The 16,569-nt window shown below is 37.3% G+C and overlaps 2 protein-coding genes across 6 annotated transcripts in view; one reads left to right on the top strand and one right to left on the bottom strand.

The window, feature by feature from the left end:
- Positions 1 to 2,588: 2,588 nt before the first annotated feature.
- Positions 2,589 to 16,569, bottom strand: part of LOC127648838 (anion exchange protein 2-like) — a 43,140-nt gene continuing 29,159 nt past the window's right edge. For both annotated transcript variants that reach the window (XM_052133615.1, XM_052133614.1), the window contains 8 exons: positions 8,735 to 8,929; positions 8,441 to 8,653; positions 8,233 to 8,322; positions 6,624 to 6,790; positions 6,266 to 6,519; positions 4,938 to 5,107; positions 4,632 to 4,805; positions 2,589 to 4,185 (listed from right to left, as the gene is read on the bottom strand). In XM_052133615.1, coding sequence (XP_051989575.1) covers positions 4,105 to 4,185; positions 4,632 to 4,805; positions 4,938 to 5,107; positions 6,266 to 6,519; positions 6,624 to 6,790; positions 8,233 to 8,322; positions 8,441 to 8,653; positions 8,735 to 8,929 — 1,344 coding nt within the window. In that variant the 3' untranslated portion in view covers positions 2,589 to 4,104. The remainder of the gene's footprint in view (positions 4,186 to 4,631; positions 4,806 to 4,937; positions 5,108 to 6,265; positions 6,520 to 6,623; positions 6,791 to 8,232; positions 8,323 to 8,440; positions 8,654 to 8,734; positions 8,930 to 16,569) is intronic.
- LOC127648839 (uncharacterized) lies at positions 8,925 to 16,364 on the top strand. Of its 4 annotated transcripts, XR_007971243.1 has the most exons (8): positions 8,925 to 9,993; positions 10,419 to 10,445; positions 10,575 to 10,682; positions 11,960 to 13,226; positions 13,325 to 14,526; positions 14,649 to 14,816; positions 15,006 to 15,101; positions 15,180 to 16,364. XR_007971243.1 is itself a non-coding variant. In XM_052133616.1 (4 exons), exons 1-4 carry the CDS (start codon positions 11,521 to 11,523, stop codon positions 15,183 to 15,185), a joined length of 849 nt encoding a protein of 282 aa, XP_051989576.1. In that variant the 5' UTR covers positions 11,513 to 11,520; the 3' UTR covers positions 15,186 to 16,364. The 4 variants fall into 4 exon arrangements, 1 of the variants encoding a protein (XP_051989576.1); XR_007971242.1 differs by having other exon boundaries at positions 8,925 to 10,445; XR_007971241.1 differs by having other exon boundaries at positions 8,925 to 10,682.

Genomic DNA, 16,569 nt, shown 5'->3' on the forward strand with positions numbered 1-16,569 from the left:
TAGCCCATGTCATGTGATTCTAACATGGCCCCCATGTGTGGACCCTCTCCATGTAGAATAAAACAGCTTTTATATGTTTACTGATATGACTGGTGTGAAGTGCCACCGACATGTGATTTTTGTCAGACACCACTGTCAATAAAACACATTTTACTGGAATGTCCTACTTTTAATGCCACTAGTTTTTACTCAAAAAGATTTTTGTGGATGTTTTCAGAAATATCTCACCAGGGAAAATTGTAAAAAAAATTTTATCAAATATTGAAATGAAAGATCTTATATAATGTTCATTTTGTATATTACTGTATTATATACTATATTGTGTATATTACCTTTTAAAACTACCTTGATCTTGCAATGAAAATAGACAGTGATATACCAATAATAAAAAAAACAGGGTTGGGGGGGTTACTTTTTAAATGTGTTCAACTGCTATTGAGAGCATCCTGAGCAGCTGCGTCACTGCCTGGTTTGGGACTTGCACCGTTTTGGACCGCAAAGCCCTGCAGAGGATAGTGAGGACAGCTGAGAAGATCATCAGGGTCTCTCTTCCCTCCACCAAAGACATTTACACCAATTGCTGCATCCGCAAAGCAGCCAGCATTGTGGATGACCCCTCACACAAACTCTTCACCCTCCTGCCTTCTGGCAAGAGGAACCGAAGCATTCGGGCCCTCATGGCCAAACTGTGTAACAGCTTCTTACCCCAAGCCATCAGACTCCTCAGTACTCAGAGACTGTAATGACACACACGCACACACACACTCACACCTTTACACCGTTCAGCTTTTGCACATGTCCAGAGTTGCACTTAATTCATTGTCACTTTATTCCTGGCTGCTACCTCAATAACTGCTATGTCCATTGAACACAATTTCATAGTATGTTATCTTTACATTCTGCATTTTTAGAAAGTGTCAAAATGATACAGTATATACTGTAAATACACTGATGAGCCAGAACATTATTCCTTAATATGTCTAATATGCTGTTGGTCCTCTGCGTGATGTCAAAACAGCACAGACCCGCCGAGGCATGGTCCCCACAAGATCCTTGAAGGTGTCCTGTGGTATCTGCACCAATACAAAACCATTCCTGAACAATGTGTGCAGTGTGGCAGGGCGCATTATCCTGATGAAAGAGGCCACTGCCATCAGGGAATACCATTGCCATGAAAGGGTGTACCTGGTCTGCAACAATGTTTAGGTAGGTGGCAGATGTCAAATTGACATCCACATGAATGGCTGGACCCAGAGTTTCCCAGCAGAACATTGCCCAGAGCATCACACACACTCCACTGCTTGTCGTCTTCCCACTGTGCATCCTGGTGTTATCACTTCCTCAGGTAAATGGAGCACAGGTAGATGGCCGTCCACGTGATGCAAAAGAAAATAGGGCTGCTCAGACCAGACAACCTTCTTACACTGGTCCAAGATCCATTTCTGATACTTGCATGCCCATTGAAGGCACTTTCTATGGTGGACAGGGGTTATCATGGGCACTCTGACTGGTCTGTGGCTATACGCAGTCCCATGTGCAGCAGGGTGCAATGCACTGTGTTGTGACGCATTCCTCCCATAACCATCATTAACATTTTCTGTGACTTGTGCCACTGTAGACCTTCTGTCGGTTCAATCAAACGGGATAGCCTTCGTTGCCCTCGTGCATCAATGAGACTTGGGTGCCCAAACACCCTGTTGCCAGATTGTGGTTTTCCTTCCTTGTACCACTGTCAGTAGGTAATCGCCACTGCTGACTGGGAGCAACCCACAAGCCTTGCCGTTTCAGAGATTTTCTGACCCAGTCATCTGGCCATAACAATTTGGCCCTTGTCAAAGTTGCTCAGGTCTTTATTCCTGCCCATTTCTCCTGCTTTCAACATGTTGACTACGAGAACTGATTGTTCGCTTACCATTTAATCTACCCAGACCTTGCCATGTGGCCTTGTTTGGAGATGATCAATGTTATTTGCTTCCTCTGTGGGTGGTTATAATGTTTTGGCTCATCGGTGTACTCAATACATTTTTCAATTCATGTTAATTTTTCAACTCAACTTTTAACTTATTGTTAAGCTGATAATATAATGCATAATGAAAAAGCTCCTGGCTGCAGGTGGAGAATTCAGATTTTCAGTGTAGTTCTGGATCTCATTAACCTGCCCATATTGAACCACATTGTCCGGACGTTGTTATCCCTTATTAAATTTAATACATTCACATAGTAACACTGCAGCCAGCCTTCAAAGAAAAAATTATCTGCCTTATTGGGATCATACCTTTCCACCTAAAAAAAAAAAAAAAAACAGCAGACACATCTAAAACTATAAAGTTAAAATGTCTGACACTTTGTTCCATACTCACAGCAAAATTCCAGTTTTATCCATTTAGTTGTTTGGAGCCTGAACAGATCAATGTAAATCTTCACAAACCAGACTCATGTCACATTATTATAGTGTGAACGTAATATTGCGCTACATATACATTCAATAAAATGTATCGGCATCATCTGGTGGTTATTTAGTTTTAAGTTAGTATGTGAAATTATGATTTTAATAAATTAAGAAAAAAAAGTCACATGTAAAATCGATTCCATTATTTTATTAGGTTCAGGCCTGCACTCTAAATATTTACAGACAAGGACATATGAGATGCTGTATGCCCACATCATTTACATTCTAAAGTAATACATTATTAATCACAAAGTATTGAAAGCAACACTGTATATGAAAGAAACAATCAAGTGAACTAAAGGCGCTACAATTTGTGCACAAAATGAAACACAGAAGAATATACTTTTTGTCAGTTTTAGCAGTTTTTTCACGATTTCAAGAACCCACAACAGATCATATCTGAGATGTATAAAGTAGTCCCTTCTTTATAAAAATAATTATTCTCAAGATCTTCCTCACAACTGGAATGCACATGAGGCACACATGTTTAAGAAACAAAATTACAATATTATACCAAATCTACATTTGTTTTCTATTTCTTGCTTTCACTTAAAGCCATGCACAGTTCATGTTTCAGAAACATGAAATCAGAAAAGACTATCGTTTAGATTTTAGTTCTGTACCTCAAAGGACTAATGTTCATGAATGGAAAAGGAGATAAATATGATTTATAAAAATTAAACAGTGCATCCAACTACAGGTCTGTATTACTTCACAATTGTGGTCAGGTAATGTTTAAATTATAAGACTATTCATCACAAAAGAGGTACTGTTAAACTAAACCTTTTGAACTCTTTACAACATTTAATTAAAACATTCTCAACAATGAACATGTCTTGCTTTCATTCCCATCTCTTTTTTACTTTCACTCTTGTGGTAGGTAAATTAAATCCACTATAATCAAATGATTATAGTGACATTAATTAGATAACAATAATTAGTATTATTGTTTCCATATAGCTGAAAACTTCTACTTTAGAACTACTATATTAATCTTAGAGTTAATTTGATATAAACAAATATGTCTCTTTAGTGTTCTGGTGGGACAAATATTTATTTAACACAACTATGCAACAATTTCAGGCAAAGCATGTATACATAATTGACAAAAATGATCTTCTTTTGCATAAAGGTAAGTATATCTCAAAGCTGTATATTATATCAGTTTGGTTACAAAAATATTCAACTTATATAATTTGCATGAATGTTATTCTGTACACACATTATATTTCACCTTGCAATGAAGTAAGCAGTAGAAAAGGTTTAGTTTTAAATGTACCTTAAAGTGCTTCCTGTATCATTCTGAACATACTGAAGATCATACATTCATTTACCCCTCCACAACACATATATCGCAATTTCTTTTTTTTAATAAACAGAAAAAAGAAAATTGTACAGGTGATATAAAGATATCCTCTATGCAACAGATACATAGTGACATTTGAGCAACCATTTAACACTTTTACACACACACACATATATATATAATTTACCATAAATCAAAACAAAAACAAATAAAGTGGGAAACTCATCTGGACAAAATGGAGACAAAAAATGATTGATAAAAAAAAAAAAAAAGACATGCAGTATATCTGGATACTGCTGCCAGAAAAGAAAGTCAGGCCAGCCCAAGTAGTGAAAGGGTAGGAATGAGGTCATACTGGCATTTGCATCTCTGTATATTCATCTTGGCCTTCCCTCTCATCAAATGATGGCTCAGCATCATCTGCATCAAGCTGTCACACAGACACAAAGAACAATGTTAAAAACAAAGGGCAAAATAAGTGCTGGTTTAACTTAATAGACTTTATGTTAGTCTGGAGAACATGTTTGCAAGATGTGATTTTGCCGAGAACATGTTCCTGAATCAACATCCTTTGTTGGTCCTGGAACAGCATACAATCATGGGTCAGATGATAAGAATGTTGTTGAAATTTCTAACGCTAAAATGTAATTGGTTGAGAAGAATGTTGTTCCAGGGCAAAAAAGGATGATGATCTTGGAGTATGTCCTACTTGGGTAAAGCACATTAAATGACAGACAGATTTGATATTTAGGCACATTATGATAACAGATGGTTTAGGTGTAAAATAAAAAACTACAAATAGCTTTATTAAAGTACTTCATATGAAAAGTTTGCCTTTCTACAGGAAACCAAAATGCCAACCAAAAAAACACTCACACATTGCATCTCACGTGGGGTAAATATTTGAGGCAACAGGAACCTCCTGAATGGCACAGTGAGGACAAGGACAAATGGGAAGGCTAATGAGGCTGCAGTTGACATTACAGTCCACAACACAGCCAGGCACACCAGCTGGAAACATGTGAACAAGTGCATGCGTAGAGTACGCACCTGAAATAGACAGGTCAAAGGTTAAAGCACCACTAAATCTGACACTGATAATAAATTAAAACCAGCACTGCTTCAGAACAAGTGTGGCCTGAATATTGATTTAAGAAGGTCAGTTCTTGTAGAAGATCTCACCTTGCGGACATATGTGTGGTCAGGGTGGTACTTGGGTGGCATTAATAGCAGCATCATACGTTCTGTTAGCTGGATCCCATTCAGGGACATCACTCCCATATAGAGGAATATGCCGAACAACACAGCGATAGGAATCTGACGCAAAAGGTCTCCAATCACAATAGATAGACCTGCATAATATTAGAAGGAAGTGAGGTAATAAACTTTCAATACAAACAACTGGTACTGCAACTGGTCATTTTGGTAACTGTTAGGGCAGTGTTTCCCAAACTGGGGTACGTGAGTGACAATGGGGGTACGCGAATACAATTCTGAGATTTACCGTTCTTTCAATTTCATCACAGTCTAAAAATAACATTCAAGTTCATGTATTTCTCACTGGCAAAAAGTATTTTGTGTGCCCTCTAGTGTAGAAACACCACAATGGTTGTGTCATAAAGGTCAGAAAAATATGCAATGAAATAACCTGATATTTTGCGGTTAAAAATGCATTTACTCATGCGTCGTGCGTCACACAAGTATATTTTTTCGCCAGCAAAGTCCAGTGCTATGTGACGTATATAAGTGATAGCAAGTGAAATTGATACTTCACTGTTTTACCAGACTAAAACTTCGCAGTTAAAAACTTAATTGGTAGCTATCTAAGGTTAGATGCATAGGAAGTTTTGATTCTGATGGTATAAGTTCAAAAGCTTTGATGACAGGTGTCAGACATTCAGCGGCACCAAATAATTTTCCACATTCACACGGAGTAATTTTCACTCACATTTGCTTGCACGGTAGAGACCTGTTTAGTGTTTTTACGTTGCTGCATTATGTTTTCAACCTTGCTAACAGTGTCAAATGTGACATAAAATTGCACCTTGAGCTGACCACACAATTGCACAGAAACTTAACCGCAATGCTCGTTCATGACGGCAATGACGTTCTTGCAATGATGCGCAATTCCAGGCGCAGAACTGAACGCTATTCTTGTAGGCCTATACCGCGACGCGATGAGGGAGAGTTTTCAAGTTATGCAGTTATATCATATCTAGCATTCACATCTCAATCGGTAAATAATTTATTCAGTATGTATATGATTAATATAACATGTACAAAACATGTACAAATATAACATGTTATATAAGGGAGTTGTTCTACAAAGATAATTGTGTTAAACAGACATATTTTCAAATGACCTTGTGTGAATTGTATCTATGCGTTAGAGAGGGGGTAAGCGAAAGGATGTTGAATGTTTGAAGGGGTATGCCAATGTAAAAAGTTTGGGGACCACTGTGTTAGGGCAATATCTCATAATTTATAATCCATTAAATGAAGCAACCCACCTACAAAAAGAGCCACCAAAAATCCTGTTACTCTCTGCTCTTTTACTTCCTGAATACGTGGTTTGTCACCGGGGGCAACAGCTTTGCTCATCACTGTAAGGCTATTTGCGTGGGTTACAGAACGAACAGTTGCACCAGTCAACCATGGCAGTCCAAACAATGCTGAAATCCCACCAGCTGCCACGATGATTAGCAGGTCCAAGTGAAAGCCTGAACCCTTAACTAGCATCCTATCCTTCTTACTCACAATAAGACTGTTAAGAAAAGAGAAATCAATAAAAATATGGTAATAATATAATTGAGATCATCAGACAAAAGTAATGGCATCAGGTAGAACATGATGGTATCTGTCACTCACGTTGTGATCTGAGACTCCATGAAAATGAGGATGTACACAAGCATGGCAGGTAGAATACTAGCAGCCATCATCCAGATTGGGAACTGGCCATCAGAGCCCATTGGGTGTATAAACCAACCGCGCTTGTCTGGGCTGGTCACAGAGAAGCCATAAGGCACATTTAATTTCTGTATAGGGAAAAAGTTTAGAGCTCACTGTGCCTCATCTTCAAAATTGTTTGGGGTTACATGAAATGTCAGGTGACTGGGGGAATACAGAGTCTTTTTGGTTTAGAGATATGCAAAAATATTCCAGTCTCTAATCAATAATCAAGCTTAGAGCATTGGGTGTTTGGGCTGGCAGTGATATTGTTAATCCTAACCCTAACCTACCCCTAAAATCAGTTTTTTGTTGCCCCTAACCATAAAATAAGGTGTGATAATGGGAAATCACTTCTAGATCAACCCTCCTATTGCATTCAGTACACCTTTACATACACCTTTAGGATTCACGAGTCAATTCTGACCTGGTTGAATTCAAGCTTATGAATCATTCATAACCTGACGCTGTTCATCTAAAACTATACTGTAAGTCATTATAAGTTCTTAATTGATCATACATGTAAAAAGATTTATATTTTTGGCATGTTAACTGACAAATATAAAAGTAATGATTTAATATGCTTTTTTTTTTTCTTTGTAGAAATAATTAAATGTAGAAATTCTTTGACATTTAAAAATATACTTACATTAACTACACCAAAATCTGTGTGATACGTGTGAATACATCTTTTTTTTATCAACATTTCTTTTAAATTGTATCTAAATATAACATAACATAATATACAATTTACAGTATATTAATATCTAATGTAAGCATTAGTAATTTGAATGAATTTCCTATAACTCATAACTGAGTTATAACTCAGTCAAAAGTTATGAAATCAACATATTCTTTTTCAACTGAACATCATCAAAACAACTGTACAACTCAAGTATACAATATTAATACTCCTTTACTTTGTTTTTAAGCTAAATCTATTCTTTTTACTAGCATGAACTGCCGAATATTGACACGTGGGTGTGCTGTAAGCTGGTTCGGCTGCAGATGGCTACAGAGTAAAATGTGGACAATTTCCTCTTTTAAGCACTATTTAGACTAATGTGTGCATGAACTTCTGCTCTCGACACACCCCTCTATAGACAGTATTACTTTTGATTTAGTTTGTTTGTTATGTTTGTTACATCTGTCATGTCTGTTTTGTACAGGAATGTGTGTATGTGTGTGACTGTATGTGTATGTGTGCATGCATGTTTGTAAACAAGATATGAATGTCTCGAATTCATAGATGAACAAACAAATCTACAAAATATCATGTGTAAAGCAACAATTGAAGATTGTCAAAATTGACCAGAGAACGCAAAAGATGTAAAACCTTTTTTAATGGTTATATCTCTTAAACAATTTTATTAAAAAATCTGAAAACATTTATTATGTGTACTGTATTTTGATAGTCTTGACAAAGTCGCTAAGTTTGGTTCTCGTACTAAAAACTATGTGGTATTCAAAAATTATTATATATGCAGTAGGAGGGTTAAATATGAATAGCATCATATTATATATGTTTCACCTGTGTATAAGTGTCCTTTATGCTGTAGTCCAACAGAACCATGGTGGAGATTGCAATAGGAACTCCAAAATCTCCAATAACCCTTCGAATCTAGGCCACAGATAAGATTTCATTTCATTATGAACAATGTCATCGTATAACATAGTGTAAAATTCTATTTTGACCACTTCTCAAGTGCCACAATGTGTTACCAGCAACACTAGCTTACCCTGCCAGGGAAGAAAGCGCTGTTTTTGAATTTACGCAGATAAAAGGCAATAAAGAAAGTTCCTGACATGAGCACCAGAGAGAGGAGAGCTGTGTTTGGCTGGTTTAGTATTTGAGAGGCATCTGAAGATCTTCTGTCACCATTGGGTGATGCTAAAGCAGTGTCATTTTCTTCTTTTCCATAGCAGCTGCTCAGAGGATGATCCATGAAGATCTGTGTAGTAGACAGAGAGTCTGAATGTCTGCGAATTGAGTCAATGCTATTTTTTCACACGGACATAAGATATCTCGATACTTTGCCCAATTTGAAGAAGGTCTCATAGATGAAGATGACAGAGATGAGGAAGGAGAAGATTTCCTGGGTGAAACGTGTCACAAATCGCACCATGAAGCTTCCTTCAAAGGCCACCGTGAAAACCACAATGACGATCAACCAGAATCCAATCCACACACGGCCTGTCAGATACTCCATTTCATTGGCCTTGCAGAACTGTCAACACATTGATTTATTGTTTATCATAATCAGTTCTTCCTGTTCACTGTATTCCCGAACAGTATAACCTACTTATTAAAAATAAGTGAACTATACTCAAAACAGTGAAACAGTTCATTCAACTTAAAACTTTTAAGTTTGTTCAACGATTTGGCCGTTTTAAGTTCCAGGAACTCAAATAAAATAAGTAAAACTTGATGTCATCTTAAATACCATAGCCTTACTTTTGCCTCTTGGTGGCGTGTAATGAGCTTTATTGCGTTCCAATCTGCCAATTCAATAAAGAAGAGTCTCTAGTCTATTTTTACAGTCTATGGTCTACACTCAAAAACATTTTAAAGCCTTTTTAAAAGATATACAAATTTCAATAGTAAAATTCCATCAATTTGAGTTTAATGTTCCTTACATTTTAATTGAATTTATTAAAGATTGTTCAATTATTCAGTTAGAATATGTAAGGGTTATTCAATTCAATGGAATTTTACTATTAATTGAAATGCATAAATCTTAAAAATAAAATGTTTTAAGTATTCTCAATGCAATAGTGCATTGAGAATACTTTAAAACATACTAGGTAAACTCTCCAAAACAGACTAGTCAACATGACTATCATGCTATGTCCGTTTATGTCATGTTTTACTGAAATGACTGTAAAAATAACAACGGAGTAAAACCGAGTAAAACGAATTACCATAGCCTTATTTTTGCATCTTGGTGGCAGTAATGAGCTTTATTGAGTGCCTATCAATCTGCCTACGAAAAAGAAGAGTCTACTCGGCGCACTTTTTTATTTTTAAAAACATAACATACCAGGTAAAACTATCCAAAACACAACAAAGAGTCAACATATAAATGTCATGTCCGTTTATTTCATGGTTTACTCAAATGACTAAAAAATAACGGGAGTAATAATTCCCATTTGAAATCGAGCGCTCAGATTTGAACTTGGAAGCCCGCCATGTCATGCAGGATTCGTTGCCTCAACGTGGTTCTGGAGAATCAGTTTCGTTCATCTTCGTCGTTTCTGTGTTTGCTGCGGTTTGTTTAGTGGCTATAATGTGGTAAGTACTTCTTAACTTTTTTAAAAAAAAGTTATTCAAGTAATCTGCATCAGAATGTGACAGAAAAGTCATCCAACTGAACGTTACTAAAATGATTAGGCCTGCATGTTGCGATGTTATTTGTGGATTGATTTAACTAAATTTAAACAATTAAGGGACAGAGTTGATTTATGTACGCAATTGCATCGCACGGATATTAATTTGTGGCACTGTTGGTTATCGCAGTTGCTTTTATCGAAGCTTTTCGGTTACAGAACCTAAATTGAAACAGGAAAAAAAAAAAAGATTTAATCTTACTTGTTTTTTTAACTGATGCTTAGAATTAAATTAGCTGTAATCCAAGGTAAAAAATTTTAAATTCTGAAATTGTTGTATTTGACATGTCTCTGCCTCACTATTAATTTGTGTTTTTATTTTCTATACAGGTTCAAACTTGTGAGACCAGAGCATATGTGAGTAAAATTACAATTTGGAATTCGGGGGTGAAAATACATGACTAAAAGTATGCAGCATTTTAAAACTCCAACTGATTTTAGAGGTTGGCATAGCTCATAGTTTTCTCATGTCTTGTCATTTTAAAGATTTGGATTTGAGTGATGGATTGGAAATGCAGGTTATGTGATTCCTCCTCACTTACTCGAGCACAGCTACTTCGGCATTATGGTTTGCAACATAGCCATTTTTCAAAGGTTAGCCCTTTACCATGTCTCTATGACTCTTGCATTTGCACATTTGTTTCATTCAATGCACTAAAAATTAATGTATCACGATTTCATAATGAGAAGGATAAGCGGCATGTCTGTCAAGAAGTCCAGGTGGTGTACACATGTCCTTTATGTGGGTTCAAGCAGCCTTTTTCAGAGAAAAATCTTTTTGGTCATTTAAGAGGGCATTTGAGAAGTCATGAAATGGTAACATGTCCATATAAAAACTGTAGGTATACCACAAATGTTTACTCCTCATTTAATTCTCACAAAACCAGTGCCCATGGAGTAGATGTTAGTTCAGCTTGCTTGGACCTTTTTGAGGATGTAGTTGCTGCAGATGATGGCAGTTCTGCAGCTGCAGAGCCTCCATTTGAGGATCCTACTCAGTCTGAGGATGCAGACATATTGGATATGGTTGACGATGTACAGTGTGACACAAGCCAATTAAAAGCGCAACTACAACGCAATTTAGCCTCTCTGTTTTTGAAGATGCAGGCTTTACTTCATGTGTCAGATATAGCTGCACAGGAAATAGTAGAACATTTGTGTCAGCTGTTTTCTTTGTCAAGGCCGCTGCTGAGAGAAGCAGTTAATGACGTATTACAGAGACATTGCTATACTGTGAGTGAAGCTGCTCTTGATGAAATTGTTAGTGTTGTTATAAACGGTAATGTTTTTGTCAGTGCAACTGCTAAAGGGGCAGAATTGTCCTCAAATAGCTGACGTAAAAACCTATATTGAGAGAAATTACCCAATGGTAATGCTGTTTCAGTATGTTGTAGCACCTGGGCGCACAGCTGTTTATGTCCCTATACTGCCTATGATTCAGTTGTTGTTTAAACATACTGATGTTCTTGACAGAATTAAAGAATCACATTCTTCACAAACTGATCAATACACAAGTCATCGAGATGGTTTGTATTTTCAAGAAAATAAGCTGTTATCAGAATCAGAGGAGTTTAAATTGCCGCTGCTGATTTACATCGATGATATAGAAGTTGCAATTCCATTAGGTACTTCGAGGAAAATACACAAACTCTGTGCGGTGTACTGGGTACTTGCTGATTTACCTAGTAAATGCCGATCAGCTTTGCATGTCATTCAGCTAGCAGTGCTGTGTAAAGTTCCTGATGTCCATAAATGTGGCTATGAGAGTGTGCTTGGCCCTTTAATGCAAGACATATGTACATTAGAACAAGATGGTGTGTTCATTGAGTCTCTTGGACAATCTGTTAAAGGCACTGTTCTTTTTGTTGCAGCAGATAATCTTGCAGCTCACGGATTGGCAGGCTTTGTACAGTCATTTCGTTCAGAGTATGTGTGCAGATTCTGTCTGGCAACTCAAGACCAGTTTCAATCGCATGATGTGGCTGAGGGTGAATTCAGTCTGAGAACTAAGGTAACTCATGATCTGCATGTCCAGAATGTCTCCAGTAGAACTGGGGAAATTATTTGTGGTGTGAAAGAGGACTGTGTCTTAAAACAAAAGCTGCAGTATTTTCATCCAATCACTGGTTTCCCCCCGATATTCTCCATGACCTCCTTGAAGGTATTGTGCCAGTAGAGTTGGCTTTATGCATTCAGAAAATGATTCGTCTGAAACACTTCACGCTTGATTATTTGAACAGGAAAATTGAATCATTCTCATATCAGCATACAGATAAGGTTGATAAACCAAAGCCAATTTCCAAAACTTATACCACAAAAATGACAATAGGTGGTAATGGTCATGAAAATGCTGCATTACTTCGGCTACTTCCATTTATGGTTGGCAATGTTGTACCAGAGGGAGATAGTGCATGGGCAGTGTTAATGGAATTGAAAGACATTGTGGAGTTAGTGCTTTCTCCAACATTAGGGACCACAGGCAAATTCTTCTTGAAGTATTTCCAGATTTTAAGCTTCGGCCAAAGCATCACTTCATTGAACATTACCCAGAGCTGATCAGATGTTTTGGACCTCTTGTACATTTATGGACCATGCGTTTTGAAGGCAAACACCGCTTCTTCAAACGGGTTGTGCATGATACACAGAAGTTTAAAAATGCGCTGAAGACACTGGCAAGCAGACACCAGCATATGATGGGTTACCATCTAAGTGCGCCAGCGTTCTTCAAACCACATTTGCAGGCATCAACTGTGACATCTGTTTTAGTTTCAACTCTACCTGAAGTGGCAATACAGTATATTAAACAGAAGACTGATAGTAACACTATATACTGTGCATCTCGAATCACCATTGATGGGACAAATATTTCTACTGGGGAATATTTTCCTGCTGGTTATGAAGCAGGGTTACCTCAGTTTTGTAAAACTGAGTCAGTCCTCCTTGTGAACGATCGTGTGGCCTTCCTATGCAGGGAGCACAAGTCCCATTATATTGAACACCTAAGAGCTTTTAATCTGTGTTTAGGTGATATATCTGTTAAAACTATAACAGATTTGAGCGACACATCCCCCCTTTCTGCCTACAGCATAGAGGGCCAGTTGCTGTTGACGCCAAAGCGATTTCTGCCTTTACAATAAGGTAAAGATTTCTACATTATTTGCAAATCCATGTCCAGTCCATCTTGTTCGAAACTATATTTTTAACTTGTCTTTTACCTTGTTGTTTTGGTCTCATAGATGGCAGAATCACAAAAACTTTTACTGAGAGTTTACATTGCTCCTGACATTGCCCACAAGATGACCCTTTCTACACGACCAAGTACAGTAGAAGAGTTGATTACAGTGATCAAAGAGAAATTCAGACCTCGTCTTGATTTTGATTTCAGCCTCCAATATGAAGGCCCAGATTTTTGGGGGCAACTCTGCTTTCTAACACATTTCAGAACTGCCAGAGAAGGCTGTATTGAAAGTACACCGATCTGAGACTGATGCTGGCTCAGCTGCAACTTCAGACACAGAAATGCTCACTTATGCCCCAGGACGCTTGCAGAGTTGGCCTGATGTGTTCCAAGTTCCTCAATTTTCATATGACGTCGAGCACACCCTAAATAGTGGAAATACGGCCTATCAAAACAGTGGAAAATTCTTAAAATTAACAAAAGGCCAAAAACATGACATTCTAGAAAATATGGCCAAGGCAATGCACAGCTTTAAGGCTTACCCCAGCGACAAAGTAGCTAAAGCAGCTGAGGCTCTTATTTCTAAGCATCCCTGCCTCACAGAACCAGGAAGTCAATGTGGATGGTATGGCTGGAAGACAAGCTTAAAGTTTAAGATGGGCAACTATCGTACAAAACTCAGCAGATCTGGCTGTGAAGAGGTGGCTGTTAACTCGGGGAAGAGAATCCAAAATAATCCAGAGAGTGAGTCTCCCCACTCCAACATCAAAAGAGCTTGTTGAGCTGAGGTAAACTACCTACCAAATTTTCCAAAAGGAGAGAGTGCTGAAAGCTTGGAACAACAAAGATTGCAAATAGTTGAGGAAGTGTCTAAGACAGAAAGAAGTCTTGGGCTGATTGTGACGAGTCTCTACTCATCTTGCTATGGCGGGCTAGTGGGTGTGGCTAGAAGACTCATCAAGGGAACGATGTCCACCTGTTCATCCCTCTATAAAAGTTAGGCTGGCTAGTGTAGATGGGGGGGTCTGTTCTCCGGGTTATTTTGTGTTTGATTTGGGCTCGGCTTTTTGTTACCTTGATGAGTCTTCTAGCCACACCCACTAGCCCGCCATAGCAAGATGAGTAGAGACTCGTCACATGATAGAGAAACTCATGCAAAGTACATTTGCGCTGCGTCGCAAACAGATCGTTGTAGATAACCCATCACAACCAGTGAAGGACTTTTTGGAAAAGTGGCCTGCACTTCGTTTGGAATCTCAGGTAATTTTCTCAGTTGCTGTCTGTTAGATTCCATTTTTTGTGCATTTATGTGTGTCTGTTTCTTTTGTTTTCTTGTTTAACATTTTTTTTTTTATGTTATTTGTTTGAATGCTTGCTTTCAGATTGCTGCAGAATTCCACAGAATTACTAATATCAGCTTGAAAAACAAGTTCTATGCAGAACTGGACAACCATACTCCTCGACTGATTGCTGTTTACAGGCAGAAGGCTGCCCGTACTGGCAAAGCAGCAGAAGCACTGAGAAGCATCTTTAGTGCCTTTGATCTTGTGGTAAATGTTGTTAATTACATTTATAGTACAAGTTAATTGGTTAATGTGCACAAGTATTTTATCTGTTAATAGTTTAAACCTAGCTTTGAACTTTTTTCGCTTTAAATTTCTTCCCCTCTTTCATCTGTACTTTTATCTCTATTTTTTTCTTTTTTCTTGCACCACTAAGACAGTTCTGTCTTTTTTCAGGATCACTACGATATTGACAATAGACGTACAGCTGCACTTCGAGCCCTCCCTGTCTACTTGCGCGAAGATGACTCTGTGTTTTTCAAGATGTGGAATGTAGGTTTTTATACATCTCGTTTGAATTTTAATGTTATTTATCTGATTATGCTCATGAAGTTCTCTCATGCTTTTCAGACTTAAGAGGTGGATGAGCCAGACATTGCAGATTCAGCTGTAGCTCTTGTCAGCATGGTGAATGGAGACTTGACTTCCACTGTTCAGTTTGACCCTGCTCGGATTGCTATTGTGCTGGAAGGTGACATTGTTCTAAGGGACATTTCCAGGTTGGCTGATGCTTTTCTTTTGATGTTTGGTTTGATATATGCATTACATCTCAACTACCCCAAAGAGCTGACACACACATTTAACTTCATCCAAAAAGTCTTACTGGGCTTGGATGACTCAAAGCCACTAACACCCAGATTGCTGAGTCTAAAAAATGAGCTACTAATTAAGGAGTATGAGGAATGGATGTACGAGCTCTGTACAATATATTTTCTGTTCTTTTCAGTTGTTGTGAGTGACTACTGTAGTTGCCCTATTAAACACTGAGCTCAAGATTTATAATTTCCCAGTGAAGTGGAGAATTTCATTTTCATTTTAGTATTCATTGGGATTGCGTTACTGAAAGCCACTAGCACCCAGATTACTGCCTAAATTTTATTTTTACTGATTAAGAGATTTTCTGCATTTCTGGATGTACAAGAGACTGTTTATTGTTTTTTATTTAGCTTGTTGTGAATAATATTGTTACAGTCTGTTGTAATACTTATCTCAAATTTCTACATTTTCCAGAACACAGATTGTGTTCACTTAGTATTTACTGGGATTGCGTTACTGAAAGCCACTAGCACCCAGATTACGGTCTAAATTTTATTTTTACTGATTAAGAGATTTTCTGCATTTCTGGATGCTCAAGAGACTGTTTATTGTATTTTATTTCACTTGTTGTGACTAATATTGTTAGTCTATTGTAATACTTCTCAAATTTTGAACACAGATTTTGTGTTAACTTAGTATTTACTGGGATTGCGTTACTGAAAGATGGCCCAGATTGCTGTTTAACAATTTTTTTTTACTTGATAAAGAGTTTTTCCTGCATCTCTGGATGCACTAGTTTTCTACACCTTATCTGTCCTTTTCATTTGTTGTGACTAATATAGTGACATTCTAATGTATACAGAGGTCTGTTATAATGCTGGCATGAACAGTGTAAAAACTTCTGAAATGTTTTCTGCATTATTATACATTTCTAAAATGTCTAGTTGTGAATTGTGACACTTTTGTTACATTTTCAAAAGGTAATGGCAGTGAGGCATGTTAATGCATCAGGTTTGAATTATTCCTTTTGCAAAATAAAACGTATTTTCATGTATGGAGTTTGAAATTGTCTTCCTTTCTAATGTTTAAGGAATAATATTTTGCTAATGTTAATTTTGAGGTCATATTTCTTGGAAATTAAGTATTATATTTATTTTTAAATGTATAGCAAATTTAGTATTAATTTCTGATTAATAAAAATTTT

This window comes from Xyrauchen texanus, chromosome 9, assembly GCF_025860055.1.
Source record: "Xyrauchen texanus isolate HMW12.3.18 chromosome 9, RBS_HiC_50CHRs, whole genome shotgun sequence".
NCBI classification, from domain to species: domain Eukaryota; kingdom Metazoa; phylum Chordata; class Actinopteri; order Cypriniformes; family Catostomidae; genus Xyrauchen; species Xyrauchen texanus.

Bases quoted from the DNA above. Each gene is read 5' to 3' on its own strand.
- LOC127648839 (XM_052133616.1), top strand. From the start codon at position 11,521: ATGATTCAGTTGTTGTTTAAACATACTGATGTTCTTGACAGAATTAAA. The intron at 12,100-14,648 runs GTAACTCATGAT...GCTTGCTTTCAG, and splicing joins AATTCAGTCTGAGAACTAAG to ATTGCTGCAGAATTCCACAG. The intron at 14,817-15,005 runs GTAAATGTTGTT...GTCTTTTTTCAG, and splicing joins TTAGTGCCTTTGATCTTGTG to GATCACTACGATATTGACAA.